Genomic DNA, 12456 nt, shown 5'->3' on the forward strand with positions numbered 1-12456 from the left:
TCTCAGTGGTGAAGAAAAAAACAGTTGAAATAATGTAACTGTATCAAAGTAAAAACTTCTGCACTGCAAAAGAAATAAGACCTAAAATTAAAAGATGCTCTACCAATTGGGAAAAATTATTTATATTCCATATATTAAAGGGATAATATTCAAGATATGAAATGTATTCTTAGAACTCATCAACAAAAATAAACAACCCTACTGAAAAAAACAGGGAAAGAAGATGAGCAAACATTTCCTCAAAGAAGTCATACAGATAAACTTGTCTAGAAATAAGTATTCCTTCCATTCTAAGTTATTTTCTTTGTTGGCAATACAAAAATGTGTGACATCATACAGTCTTGTTCCTATACTGACAATAGCAATATATAATACTATTAATTCAGGTCTTAGACATTTTAATGTCCATGTTAAAAGTTTTATGAATATTGGAATACACAATGAATAAGCAAGTAAGTATTGATTTTCTTCATTTTCTGTTTCTTGTTTATTAGCTAACAGGTTGCAGCAAAATGAAGGAAGATGCTTCATGTACTAAGCAAAACAAAGACAATCAGTATTTTGAAAATGAAACTGATGACAAGATCAGTGTAAGTGTTAAAATTTTCTGTTTTGTGTTACATGACTAAAATGTATTATTTTCCTCTTTGAACTATAACCCAATTTCTGCTTCTGACTTGATCAACATATTGAATTTCCATGCTCCTCAATTAACATTGACGCTATCATACTGAGTATTGTACGTGTTCATTAGAGGACTTTTCTATTTTCTGACATATTCTTTTAAATTATTGATGATCACGGAATAATTTTATAAATTACCTTTCCCACTCATCTGTCTACTCACATTACTCTTGGGGAGAGGTTTTCAATTTTTCTCTTAGATACTGGAGAGAATATCTGAATAGTACTTTTCAACCTTATAATTTAGTTATCAATTGCATATTTACTAGAGAGGGACTAAAAAAAAAACAATAGGGTAATTGTAAAGAGACTGGAGTGTTTTATAGGTTGAAACCAGTGACTTTAATCCAAAAAATAGTGTATATTTTCAAGTGCAAATTTATATTTAGTAGCTTTATATTTCAATTATTTATCAGTTGTCATAAATGAACCTTATTTATTATAGTGTGTTGATATACATTCTCCATTTATCGAAAGACACTAAATCAGGGGTCTTCAAACTTTTTAAAGTGGGGGCTGGAATATGGTCCCTTAGAGAGCTGGAGGGCTGACTATATGAGCTACTAATTCCTACTCACACTGCACATATCTTATATAAATAAAATGAAAACCATTTATAAATAAACAGATCACGCACCAGTATTTTAATGGGAACTGTGGGCCTGCTTTTGGCTAATGAGATGGTCAATGTCTGGTTCCATATTTGTCACTGCCAGCCATAACAAGTGATGCAAGTGGGCATCAGTTAATCTTGATCTGGTTGGAGATTTCAGATGTTTCATTCTTGAAAAAGTCTGTTCACAGGCATAAGTGCACCAAAGATGGTTACCATTTTGAGTGCATGGTTCCTGATATTTGGATATGTCTCAGAGGGGAGAGATGCATAGAAATTCAAAAGGTTACTTGACTTAAATTGTAAGGACATTTTCAATCTCAACAGAAAATGGGTTACAAAAAAGCTGTATGTCCTGTTCATGGAGATGAAGCTCTTTGAATTTAAATTGAAACTCCTTTTGCAACAATTCTAGTGAAGCTACCAGACATGTTTCCTTTGGGAATGCAACCAATGGTTTTTCTGCTGACAGGTTTTGAGTTGTTGGGAGATGACTGAAGTTTTCCTCCTGTACTTGTTTGATGAGAAGGCCTAATTTTACTTCAAATGCTTTCACATGCGATGCCATATCACAGATGAGCTTCCCCTTGCCTTAAAGTTGCACATTGAAACTGTTGAGTAGCTCTGTTATATCTGTCAGAAAGGCAAGGTGCCATTTCCATTCTGCATCATTGAGCTCTGGTACTTCTTGGATTTTTGAAAGTATAAAAGCTGTAATCTGCAGAAGTAAGTCATAGAAACGTTTCAATGCTCTCCCTCTACTCAGCCAATGAACTTCTGTGTGGTACAGAACATCTTAATGGGCAACATTTACCTCAGATAGAAATTCCTGAAATTGTCTGTGTTTTAGTGCATGAGTTCTAATGTAATTAACACAAGATACCACAATTTTTATAACAGAGTCCCACCTCCGTGATTTACAACATAGCGCATGTTGTTGGATGAGGATGGTTATGTTTGTCCATCTCTTGTGTAATGTGAGCAATTACTCCTCTCTTAGACCCCACCATGCTAGGAGCACCATCAGTTGTTACACTGACTAGTTTAACCCAGTCCAGCTCCAAACCATTCACAGTTTGGCAAACCTTTTCAAATGTATCCACTCCTGTGGTTGTACCTTTGATACATTGCAGAGCAGCAAGCTCTTCTGTGACTTCAAAATACTCATTTGTCTCATGTATATAAATGAGAAGTTGGGCAGAATCACGAACATCATTGCTTTCGTCGAGTGCCAAGGAAAAATAGCAAAGTTTCTTTGCAGAGTTTTGCAAATGGTGCAGCAAATTTTCTCCCATTTCTTCAATCCTTCGTGTCATTGTAACTCCTGAAAGGCTCACTGTACTAAATAAATCGGCCTTCTCTGGACACATCTCTTTGGCAACAGAAATAAGGCATTCTTTAACAAATTCTCCCTCCACAAATGGTTTGCCATTGCATGCTATTAGCTTGGCAACTTGAAAACTTGCCCGCAGTAAGGAAGTATTTAACTGCTTCTGCTTCACAAAAGTATTTTGCTGAGTTGTCAGTGTATGTTTCAGTTGTAAATTTTATCTTTTCTCACTTCTCCAACCAAACAATCATATTTATCTTTATGTTGAGTTTGATAGTGGCATCACAAATTGTATTCTTTGAACACAGCAACTATATTCTGCCACACAGCTTTTTCTTTGTACCGCATAATAAAGTAATCGTAAGTCCACTGTTCTTTGAATATCCTACACTCGCCGTCAATTTTTCTTTTTCTTGACATCATTGTTTCCTAGGGATTCCAAACTGATATTAGTGAAATACAAATATGTGTGTATATATACACAGAGTGTATGAACCCCCATTAGTCCCTGATGTGAACACTTACCCCTTGCAGGCTTTTCTAAGCAGACCAGCTCAGTACCTGATAGTTTAGTTATATCTCCCTATATAGTGCCCAAATTGATATGTTCGGAATCAGCATGTGAACACTGAAAAGGAATTGTAAAATGCATATAAAAATTTCAATGTAACCCCTTTAAAATGCTTCAGCATCGAACCCCTAATTTTCCACACGGGCAATTCAGCACCGAACCCCTAACCTCCCAACCACTGCCCACCCCTTAACTTTGATTTCAGTACTGAATGCCTCACCACCCCCAAAAAGAAATTTTCATATGAGCCACCCACAGCCAATTGGGCAGAACCCCCCATCTGGCAAAACATTTATTTCTATGGCACTTTTGACTGACCTTTGGTAGTGAAGGGAGCGGAGGAAAACCTCACTGACAGGCAGGCAAAGCACACAGACACCACATTGCCTGAGGATGGAACAGGCACCTTTTTACATCACATAGTCACCCACATGTGGTACTCCTTGTCACGCGGTATCTGGCGCCCTCCAGTGACGTCATCAGCAATGCGCGTGCCAAGTGCCAGGCGTAAAGGCGCATCAGTGTCCCTCTCAACACCGCCCTCACGCCCACCCTCCCAGCACAGAACATGCCGTGGGTGGAGGCGGTTGACTTCATCCCTGAGAAACCTTGACACTGAGTGTATATGCTGGCAGGTATCTTGGCAACCAAACAGCGCTCACTGCTGGCGGGCTGGATCAGACTCCTCTGCGGGCTGCATGTGGCCCGCGGGCTGTAGTTTGAAGACCCCTGCACTAAATAGAATCATGAAAACATTATTTTTTGTGTGTGTACTAAGTATTTTAAAAACACTTAAATTATGTTTGTAAATTACGTAAAAGAAATCATATTTAAGGTTTATTGAAATAAATCATTGCATTTAGTCTTCTAAATATCCTGTTTACAACCAGAGTTTTCATTCTTGATCCATAGGTTTTCAAACTGCTTTTAATGCAAGCTGAAATTTATACTGATACTTTGTAATGGGAAATGTTCGTGAAGGAATAATTTCTTTGTGTGTAACTTGGATTGATCTCCTGGAATTGTTGGATTAATCCTCCTACAGTTTGACTTGGAATTTGGACAGATTTCTGGTTCAGATTCAGTTACGAATTTTGATGTATGTTTTATTTTGTCATTCTCTGTTGCTCTCAGAACTCTCTTCTAATTTTGTATTCAGGAATCACCCCTGGTAGGACTCAGGGAACTGTAACAGGTGCTGGGGATAGAACCTGGGCATCTATGTAAGACAAATGTTTGGCTCTGTGTGCTATTTCTCCAGCCCTGAATTTTGATTATTATAATTAAAATAAGAAAATTATGTAGTTTTTGTGATACTAATAAGGAAATCATGGGATATAATGCTAAATTTAGAGATCTTTTTTATATATAGTTCTATAAGATTATTGTCTTTTCTGCTTAAAGGTATTTTATATAACTTAGAGGTATTATTAAGACTATTTGAGAATATCATATTATGTTGAATGTATTAATAGGAAAGTAAGGAAACTATCTAGTTTAGCTTGAGTATTGTTTTAAAGGGGCAACTGATGATGAATTTATAGGATACTTATGAATTTTAGAATACAAAATTTTAAACTACTTAGTTATCCAGGAGAATAATTTTTGTTTGTTTCCTAGAAATAATGTTATCAGATTTAACTAGTGTTAAAATATTGCAACTTGTCAAGTGCTAGATTAAGTAAGTAAATTAAGTAAATTAGTGTTGATAAATATATTTAAGAAATTGATTTTTTTTTCTGTTGATGGGGGTATAGGGTTCAGGGACTCAATGGTTATTCTCTGCCAACTGGAAAATCAGATCAGTTTAAAGACATGAAAAAAGTGACGCTGCTTAAGTCCTGTAGTAGCGATAAATAAGCCACCTCCCAGCAATGTTGAAGGTCTTTATAAATGCACCAAACAAAATTTGGAGATCATGTGGTGCCTCCAGGATTAGAACCTGGTACTATCTTCCAGTCCCAAATACATTTTTATTAAGAGAAAGTATATTACTAGCAATGCTACTTAAATAAAAAAAAGTTTAGAATCTTTATTTTATAAGGCAGTTATGAGGTTTTAATGAGATCCTGAATATTAACATGTCTAATAATGCCTGGAAAGCAATAAATTTTCATTCTACTAAAACAATTTTCAAGTTTTGTTTCTAAGTTTTTGATATTCTAACTCTATTACGAATATTCCTTGGGTTATTTTTTTGGACTCATGCCTGTATTATATAACTAAGAGTTTATAACTTTTTAATTTTTGCCTGAATACCATTTGCTCAAGAGGAGTTTTCTGTTTTGCTGATTTATACTTTTCACTGTCCCAAATAAATGCAAGTTGAATTAAAATAAATGGGTTTCTTAAATATCTTAAAAATTTATGTATGAAATAGAAGTTATAATTACTATAAAAGTAAATGTAATTGACAGTGGTTCAAAAACCATTCTTCAAGGGTCAGCATGGTAGCACAGTGTTAAGGCGTTTGCCTTGCATGCGACTGACCCAGGATGGGTGCAGGCTCCATCCCGGCATCTCATATGGTCCCCCAAGCCAGGGGCGATTTCTGAGCTCAGAGCCGGAAGCAACCTCTGAGTGTCGCTGGGTGTGATCCCCCAAAGTAAGACAAACAAACAAACAAACAAAAAACATTTTTCAAAGGCTATATTGAAGGTATATTTTATTTTTCTATTAAAATGTATATTGTTTATCCGTTAAATATAACTCTGACTTGGGTTTCTTTATCTTCAAAATTAAGGTATTTGATCAAATAATGTCTGAGTATTCTTTTTCTACAGTTTACTTATTTTGTGGCATTCAATTTTAGATAATAGACCATACTATATAATTAGAGAACGCACTGGTAATACAATTGAATAATTTTAGCCAGCTAAAGCTAATGAATTCCATTTATGATAATGTGATTTTGTCTAGAGATTTAAGCAAGAAGGAATGTTTAAAAACATTAGTTTATACAAATTTTAATAACGAAGTTCATAGATTAGTGATTTGTTTTGTTTTGCTTTGGGGGGGGGGTACACACAGAAGTACTCAGTAAATACTTCCAGTGATTAAATTCTGGGTTATATGCATGCAAGTCAAGTACCCATTGTACTATCACTACAGCTCTCTAGATCATTGATTCTTGAAATATTCCATTAGTTAGTCAGTAATATATTCTCTAGGGACTTGTTTAAAAAGTGATACTTGTGTTCCACTCCTTCATGACTAATTGGAAATGCTGAGTATGGGACTCAAATATCTGTGTTTTGAGACATTTACCATGTGATTCTTAAATATGCTAATTTGAGAAATAATGCCATTAGTAAATATTTCTGGAGGGAGATACCTTATCTAAAGGCATTTCTCCACAGAAATTATAGTTAAGAAATTGTATTTGTTATCTGTGTTCAGCATAAATTCTTTCACTTTTTCATTATACTTTCAGGTTTAATTTTAATGGTTTAAACATGTTTTGTCTATCATTTAATTCAGACAACTGATATCTGCTCCTTAAAATAGAATATGTTAACATTTTTGGGGGGACCACACCCAGTGACGCTCAGGGGACACTGCACTCAGATCGCTCCTGGCTTGGGGGACCATATGGGACACGGAGGGATCAAACTACTGTCCGTCCTAGGCTAGCACCAGCAAGGCAGAGACAACTTACCACTCTGCGCCACCACTTCGACCCCAGAATATGTTAAATTTGAGACTTCTTGCTCTTCATTATAAATTGCAACAAGTCATAGGATTGGCACTTCACTTAAAGTGTAAATTCTAAAGTCACAAAAGGACAAATATTTTTGGCACAAACATATGTTTTCTAGAATCAATTAATTATGCAAATTAGAGGAAAATTAAAACTTGGAAAATAAAAATTAAAACTTGATTGAGAATTTCAGGCCATTAAGTGCAGAAATTTTTTCAACCTACTGTGGTTTTCTTTTAATTTTATTCCCACTATTTCCTTTGAGTAATTATAAGTAATTAGAAATTTCTCTTAGAGATGCTCTTAAATAAACCCACAAACAAAGATAAACCTGGAGATTTTGTACTTCAGAGTGAAAAACTATGAGAATTTCTTATCAGCTGTAAGAGATAGGAGAAACTTAAAGAATTTACGTGAGTTTGTGGATTGAGATATTTTCAGAACAAAAATGTAAATGAATAGAAGGAGAGTTAACTAATGGGCAAACAGTAAATTCAACAATAGCATGTAAACTTGAGTGAGATAGCTAATAGTGAGAAAGCTAAAAAAATGACTAAGAATCAATTGTAATACTAAAAATGATACAATATGATATAGTAGAAAAAGCTTAAAAACATAGACTGGGCATAGAATAGAAGCTAAAACAGTATTTTGGAAATCTCAAAATTGCCTTTATTTTTTTAATAACTTTATCTGCTAAATAATTCTTCTTCTTAATACCTCAGATCTAGTATTTCTACTTACTATCCTTGCCAAAATGTCTAACAGAACTACTTTTCCTTAGTGCCACTCAGCTGTAGGAAGTAATATCTTAATGCTTGTTTGTGTAGGAAATTGATGCATAATAAGGATCCACTTACCTTGCACACTTCAAATGCTCTCCATGGTCCTTATTTTAATAGCGATTATCCTCAGTAAATCTTCTTTCTTCTTCTTCTTCTTCTTCTTCTTCTTCTTCTTCTTCTTCTTCTTCTTCTTCTTCTTCTTCTTCTTCTTCTTCTTCTTCTTCTTCTTCTTCTTCTTCTTCTTCTTCTTCTTCTTCTTCTTCTTCTTCTTCTTCTTCTTCTTCTTCTTCTTCTTCTTCTTCTTCTTCTTCTTCTTCTTCTTCTTCGTCTTCTTCTTCTTCTTCTTCTTCTTCTTCTTCTTCTTCGTCTTCTTCTTCTTCTTCTTTTCTTCTTCTTCTTCTTCTTCTTCTTCGTCTTCTTCTTCTCTTCTTCTTCTTCGTCTTCTTCTTCTTCTTCTTCTTCTTCTTCTCTTCTTCTTCTTCTTCTTCTTCTTCTTCTTCTTCCTCCTACTTCTTCTTTCTTCTTCCTACTTCTTCCTACTTCTTTCTTCTTCTTCCTACTTCTTTCTTCTTCTTCTTCTTCTTCTTCTTCTTCTTCTTCTTCTTCTTCTTCTTCTTCTTCTTCTTCTTCTTCTTCGTCGTCGTCTTCTTCTTCTTCTTCTTCTTCTTCTTCGTCGTCTTCTTCTTCTTCTTCTTCTTCTTCTTCGTCTTCTTCTTCTTCTTCTTCTTCTCTTCTTCTTCTTCTTCTTCTTCTTCTTCTTCTTCTTCTTCTTCTTCTTCTTCTTCTTTTTCCTACTTCTTTTCTTTTCCATCACCTAGTGGTGCTCAGGTATTACTCCATATGGGTCCAGGGGATTGAACCTGAGTCAGCTGCGTGCAAGGCAATAGCCCTACTTTTTGTTCTATTGCTTAGCCCCTAGAGCAGCATTTCTAACTGGTAGCCATATGGTCTCCAGTGGGCCTTTAGTATATTATATTAGGGATATTGCATGAGACTAAGGGGCCAGTTGTTAGGACATGGCATGGCGGCTGAAGAAAGAAAACAAGATTAGAAGGGGTCTTGGTAAGAAAAGTTTTCTGAAACCTGATCAAGGTTACATTTGAATTAAATTAATCTAAGTCTTAATCATCTTCTGTTTATGTCCTATTAAAAAAACTATATTGAAAAATCTCCATTTACATGTATTTACTAACCTCTTAAGGTGAGTACTCCCATCTGGGCAAGGTTATATGTTGTCTGACTATTCTTTCCACTAAACACACAACACAAAAATTATTGTAGCTTTGAAGGTAGGACTTTTTATTTTCCAATAAAAAAACAACATACAACTTGTGAAAAGTAAATACACAACTTCTAAAACTCTGGAATTATTTAGAAAGGGACCTCTAATTTGGTTTACTAATTTAAGCTATTAAAATTTTTTTGCTCCTCATTTCCACCTTGATAGATATACTGTGCGTAAGCTTTGAGAATTTTGTGATGTCTCAGAGTTCATGTCCTACCTATTAAGGATCAATAGTTAGATCTTTAAAATTATGTATGGCAGGAGATATTTTTTTTTGGTTTTGTTGTTCTTCCCAACTCTGACATAATCAGAAATATATTTTTAGCTATTCAATACTGATACCAAATTTTCTTTCCCAATACATCTAAACTAAAACACTTTTTACAAAAATGAGCTTTTACTCATTTGTTATATTTCATTTGTTATATTTGTAGTTAGGAACCTGTTTGAAAATTATGATGTACACTCCATTTAGAAGCAGAATGCTTAGAATAAAACATTTCAGTTTTATTGTATTTACTACTTGGTCAATGAATGCAATGAATTTTAGAGAGCACCAACTAACCAACTAATTAGAATTATAACAGAAGAATGAGACTTGGATTTTTTTGTCGAAATTGCAAACACTTGTTAATTTACTCAGTCAATGGAATGTTTACCGAACACTGATTCACCTATTCAGGAGTCACATAAAATCTTTATAAGATTATGTATCAGAATCTCAATTTTCTTACCTTAAAAATTATACTAGCTATAATTATTTAATGGTAATATGTTCATGAACATGTTTAATCATAGAAACCAGAATAAAAATTTAATGCTAAATCTGAAAAGTATGCTTTATTTTATGCTTATGTTTATGTTTTTAAGGAATATTTTTAGAAATATAATTCCAAATTTAGGAAAAAATATTAAAAAATAAACCCTAATTGACTAAAGCACATTCTTTTACATAAAAGGGTTTGGTTTGATCCCCAGCATGTAACAGTAATCCAAGCACTACCAGAAATGATATCCAAGTTGTTATCCAGGAAAAACCATTTAGCATTGCTTGAGTTGTCTCCAAACAAAAACAAACAATAATTATATGTTGCAATTTTCATGTTGTATTTCTAATTGAAATTGTTCTTTTAAAAGATGTATCGAAGATTGTATTGAATATTTGTAATTTATTTTAAAAATGTTTGTATTTAGAATCTGTTATGTGTAAGATACTGTTATTAACATTGGTTGAATAGGTAGGAACAAAAGTGAGCTTTTGCTATTAGGACTAGCTTTCAAATTGAGGATATATAAAGAGATGATTTAGGATTATATCAGTGTCCTAATTGCTATGAAGAAAATAGAGTCATGTAATAGTCAATGAGAAAAGGGAATCTCATTTAATTAAGGAGGTCAGTTAGGTAAGGTGTTGCAGAGAGACCTGGATGTTAAGGACTAGTTGTGTGAAGATACAAGGAAGAGAGTTTCTGCCAATAGGAACAAATTCAAGGTCTGAGTTGAGAGGGAGGGTTTTTTTTTTTTTTTCAAGAGGTGCTCGGGAGGCCTAGAGTTCCCTTCTAGTGATTCTTAGCCAACTAGAGCCAGCACTCAATGCAAGAGTCTGAGGATATGGGAACCCCAGAGATATACAGGGGCTCTAGGGACACAACTGTGGTGATCAGACAGTCTGTGGTATTGGGAAGAGCTAAACCCAGGCCTCCCTCCAGCAAGCAAAGTGTGTACCCTAACTCATTGGGCTATCTCTTTAATCTCAAATTTATATTTTAGACAATATAGCATTTTAGATTCAAAGGTTTTGAAGTTATTTAAATTTTATGAACTTTTCCATTGCATTGTGTAATAGAAAAACTTGACTCATAATATAATGTATTTGATCTTCAGCAAACTATGTTAGTTTTGATTCATAAGGAAAAGAAAATTTTCATTGAGCCTTCTTATTTGTAGATTATTACTTTTACTTTTCAAAAATTCACAGGTTGCTTATACTGTGGTCATAATAATTGAGATTGGGTAAATAATATAACTATTGATTAGTCATTTTACAATTCATTTATATAGAAGCAAAGTGATATGTATACACAATTCTAATTGTATGAAATGAAATATATCAGAACAAATTGGGAGAAAAGAACATTTCTTGATTTCTGTGGCATTTGATTCATTTTTATTAATTTTCTATTTTTAACAAGCTTTTGCTAACTTAAAAGTCACCAAATAGATGAACAACTGCCTTTTATGAATTAATTTTAAAATCTAGTACTATTCAGATAGTTTTTCCATCATGGAACCTCTTTGGAAAGAAAGTTCTTTTCAAGTTGATCCTAATTTCCTACTTGCCTCTAGAGAGTGTCAAAATGAGGGCAGGCTTTTTGCTGTGACCTGCCTGCAGTCTATTTATTTTACTAAGCTAACAAGCTTTGCAGATGTCATTTGTGTGCCTGCTGTACTGGGTATATGGGGAACAGACAGAGGGGAGGAGAGACCATGTGGGAGGACTTTCTTCAGTAGCTTTTTTCTTTTTAGCTAATCCTTGTAATGCATAATTCATCTTCCACGTTGTTTCTAAGACCCTTATAAGATATGAGGGGCCCAAGGCAGAAGTCAAGAGATGTGGCTGCCTTTTTCAGGAGATCATAAATTACAACTAGATGTAAGAAAGTCCGTACTGGGACTGGAGCATAGAGGGAAGGGTGCTTGCCTTGCATAGGGCTACCCTCATACCGATCTCCACCACCCATAAGGTGAAGATCCGTAAGGTCTCTTAAGCCTGGCTCCTATGGATCCATAAGATCCATAAGGTCTCCTAAACCTGGCTAGAAGTGATCGAGAAGTGAGCACAGAGCCAAGAGTAAGCCCTGAGCATCACTGCCTACCCCCAAGCAGGCAAACAAAAGAAAACGGTTACTTTCAACTATAGGGGGTCTCTTGGATCTGTCAGTTCTGTGCTTTAAAGATATAGAGGCTGAAACTCTCACAATTGTAGTACAATGTGGTGAAATGAAAATTTGGCACTGTAAATTGAAGTAATCTTAGTACTTTTCTTAGCCTGGGAAAATGATATATTCCTGGGGGTTTCTACATATAGTATGGTATATATACATACATACATACATACATAAGATATGCATCTGGGCTTAAATATACATAGTATATATAACATACCTTTCATAATGCATAAGATGATGACCATCTGATACATTTTATTATTGTTAATATTTTTCTATTCATTACTATTTTATTAACAGAAGGACAAATGCTAATTTCAACAGCATGGCATAGTTGCTGCTGCACATTATTTGGAACCTGCCTTTCTCTTTATAAATCAGATTGTTCCAAATAACCTTCTTGCATCAGACTAGATTTGCCAATTTAGCTATTTTATTTTCAAATATCCTTAGCTGCATGCACCAACACATTTCTTTCTTCTTATACTTCTTCTGCATGTATTATATGCTTTCTGAATAGATAAGATGCTTATATTAGTG

At 34.4% G+C, this 12456-nt stretch overlaps 1 protein-coding gene across 1 annotated transcript in view; it reads left to right on the forward strand.

Moving 5' to 3' along the window:
• DLG2 (discs large MAGUK scaffold protein 2) overlaps positions 1-12456 on the forward strand; it is a 2242830-nt gene that overhangs the window by 492210 nt on the left and 1738164 nt on the right. Inside the window, exon 4 of the mRNA XM_049780036.1 lies at positions 495-590. Coding sequence (XP_049635993.1) covers positions 495-590 — 96 coding nt within the window. The remainder of the gene's footprint in view (positions 1-494; positions 591-12456) is intronic.

Source organism: Suncus etruscus, chromosome 9, assembly GCF_024139225.1.
Source record: "Suncus etruscus isolate mSunEtr1 chromosome 9, mSunEtr1.pri.cur, whole genome shotgun sequence".
Classification (NCBI taxonomy): Eukaryota; Metazoa; Chordata; class Mammalia; order Eulipotyphla; family Soricidae; genus Suncus; species Suncus etruscus.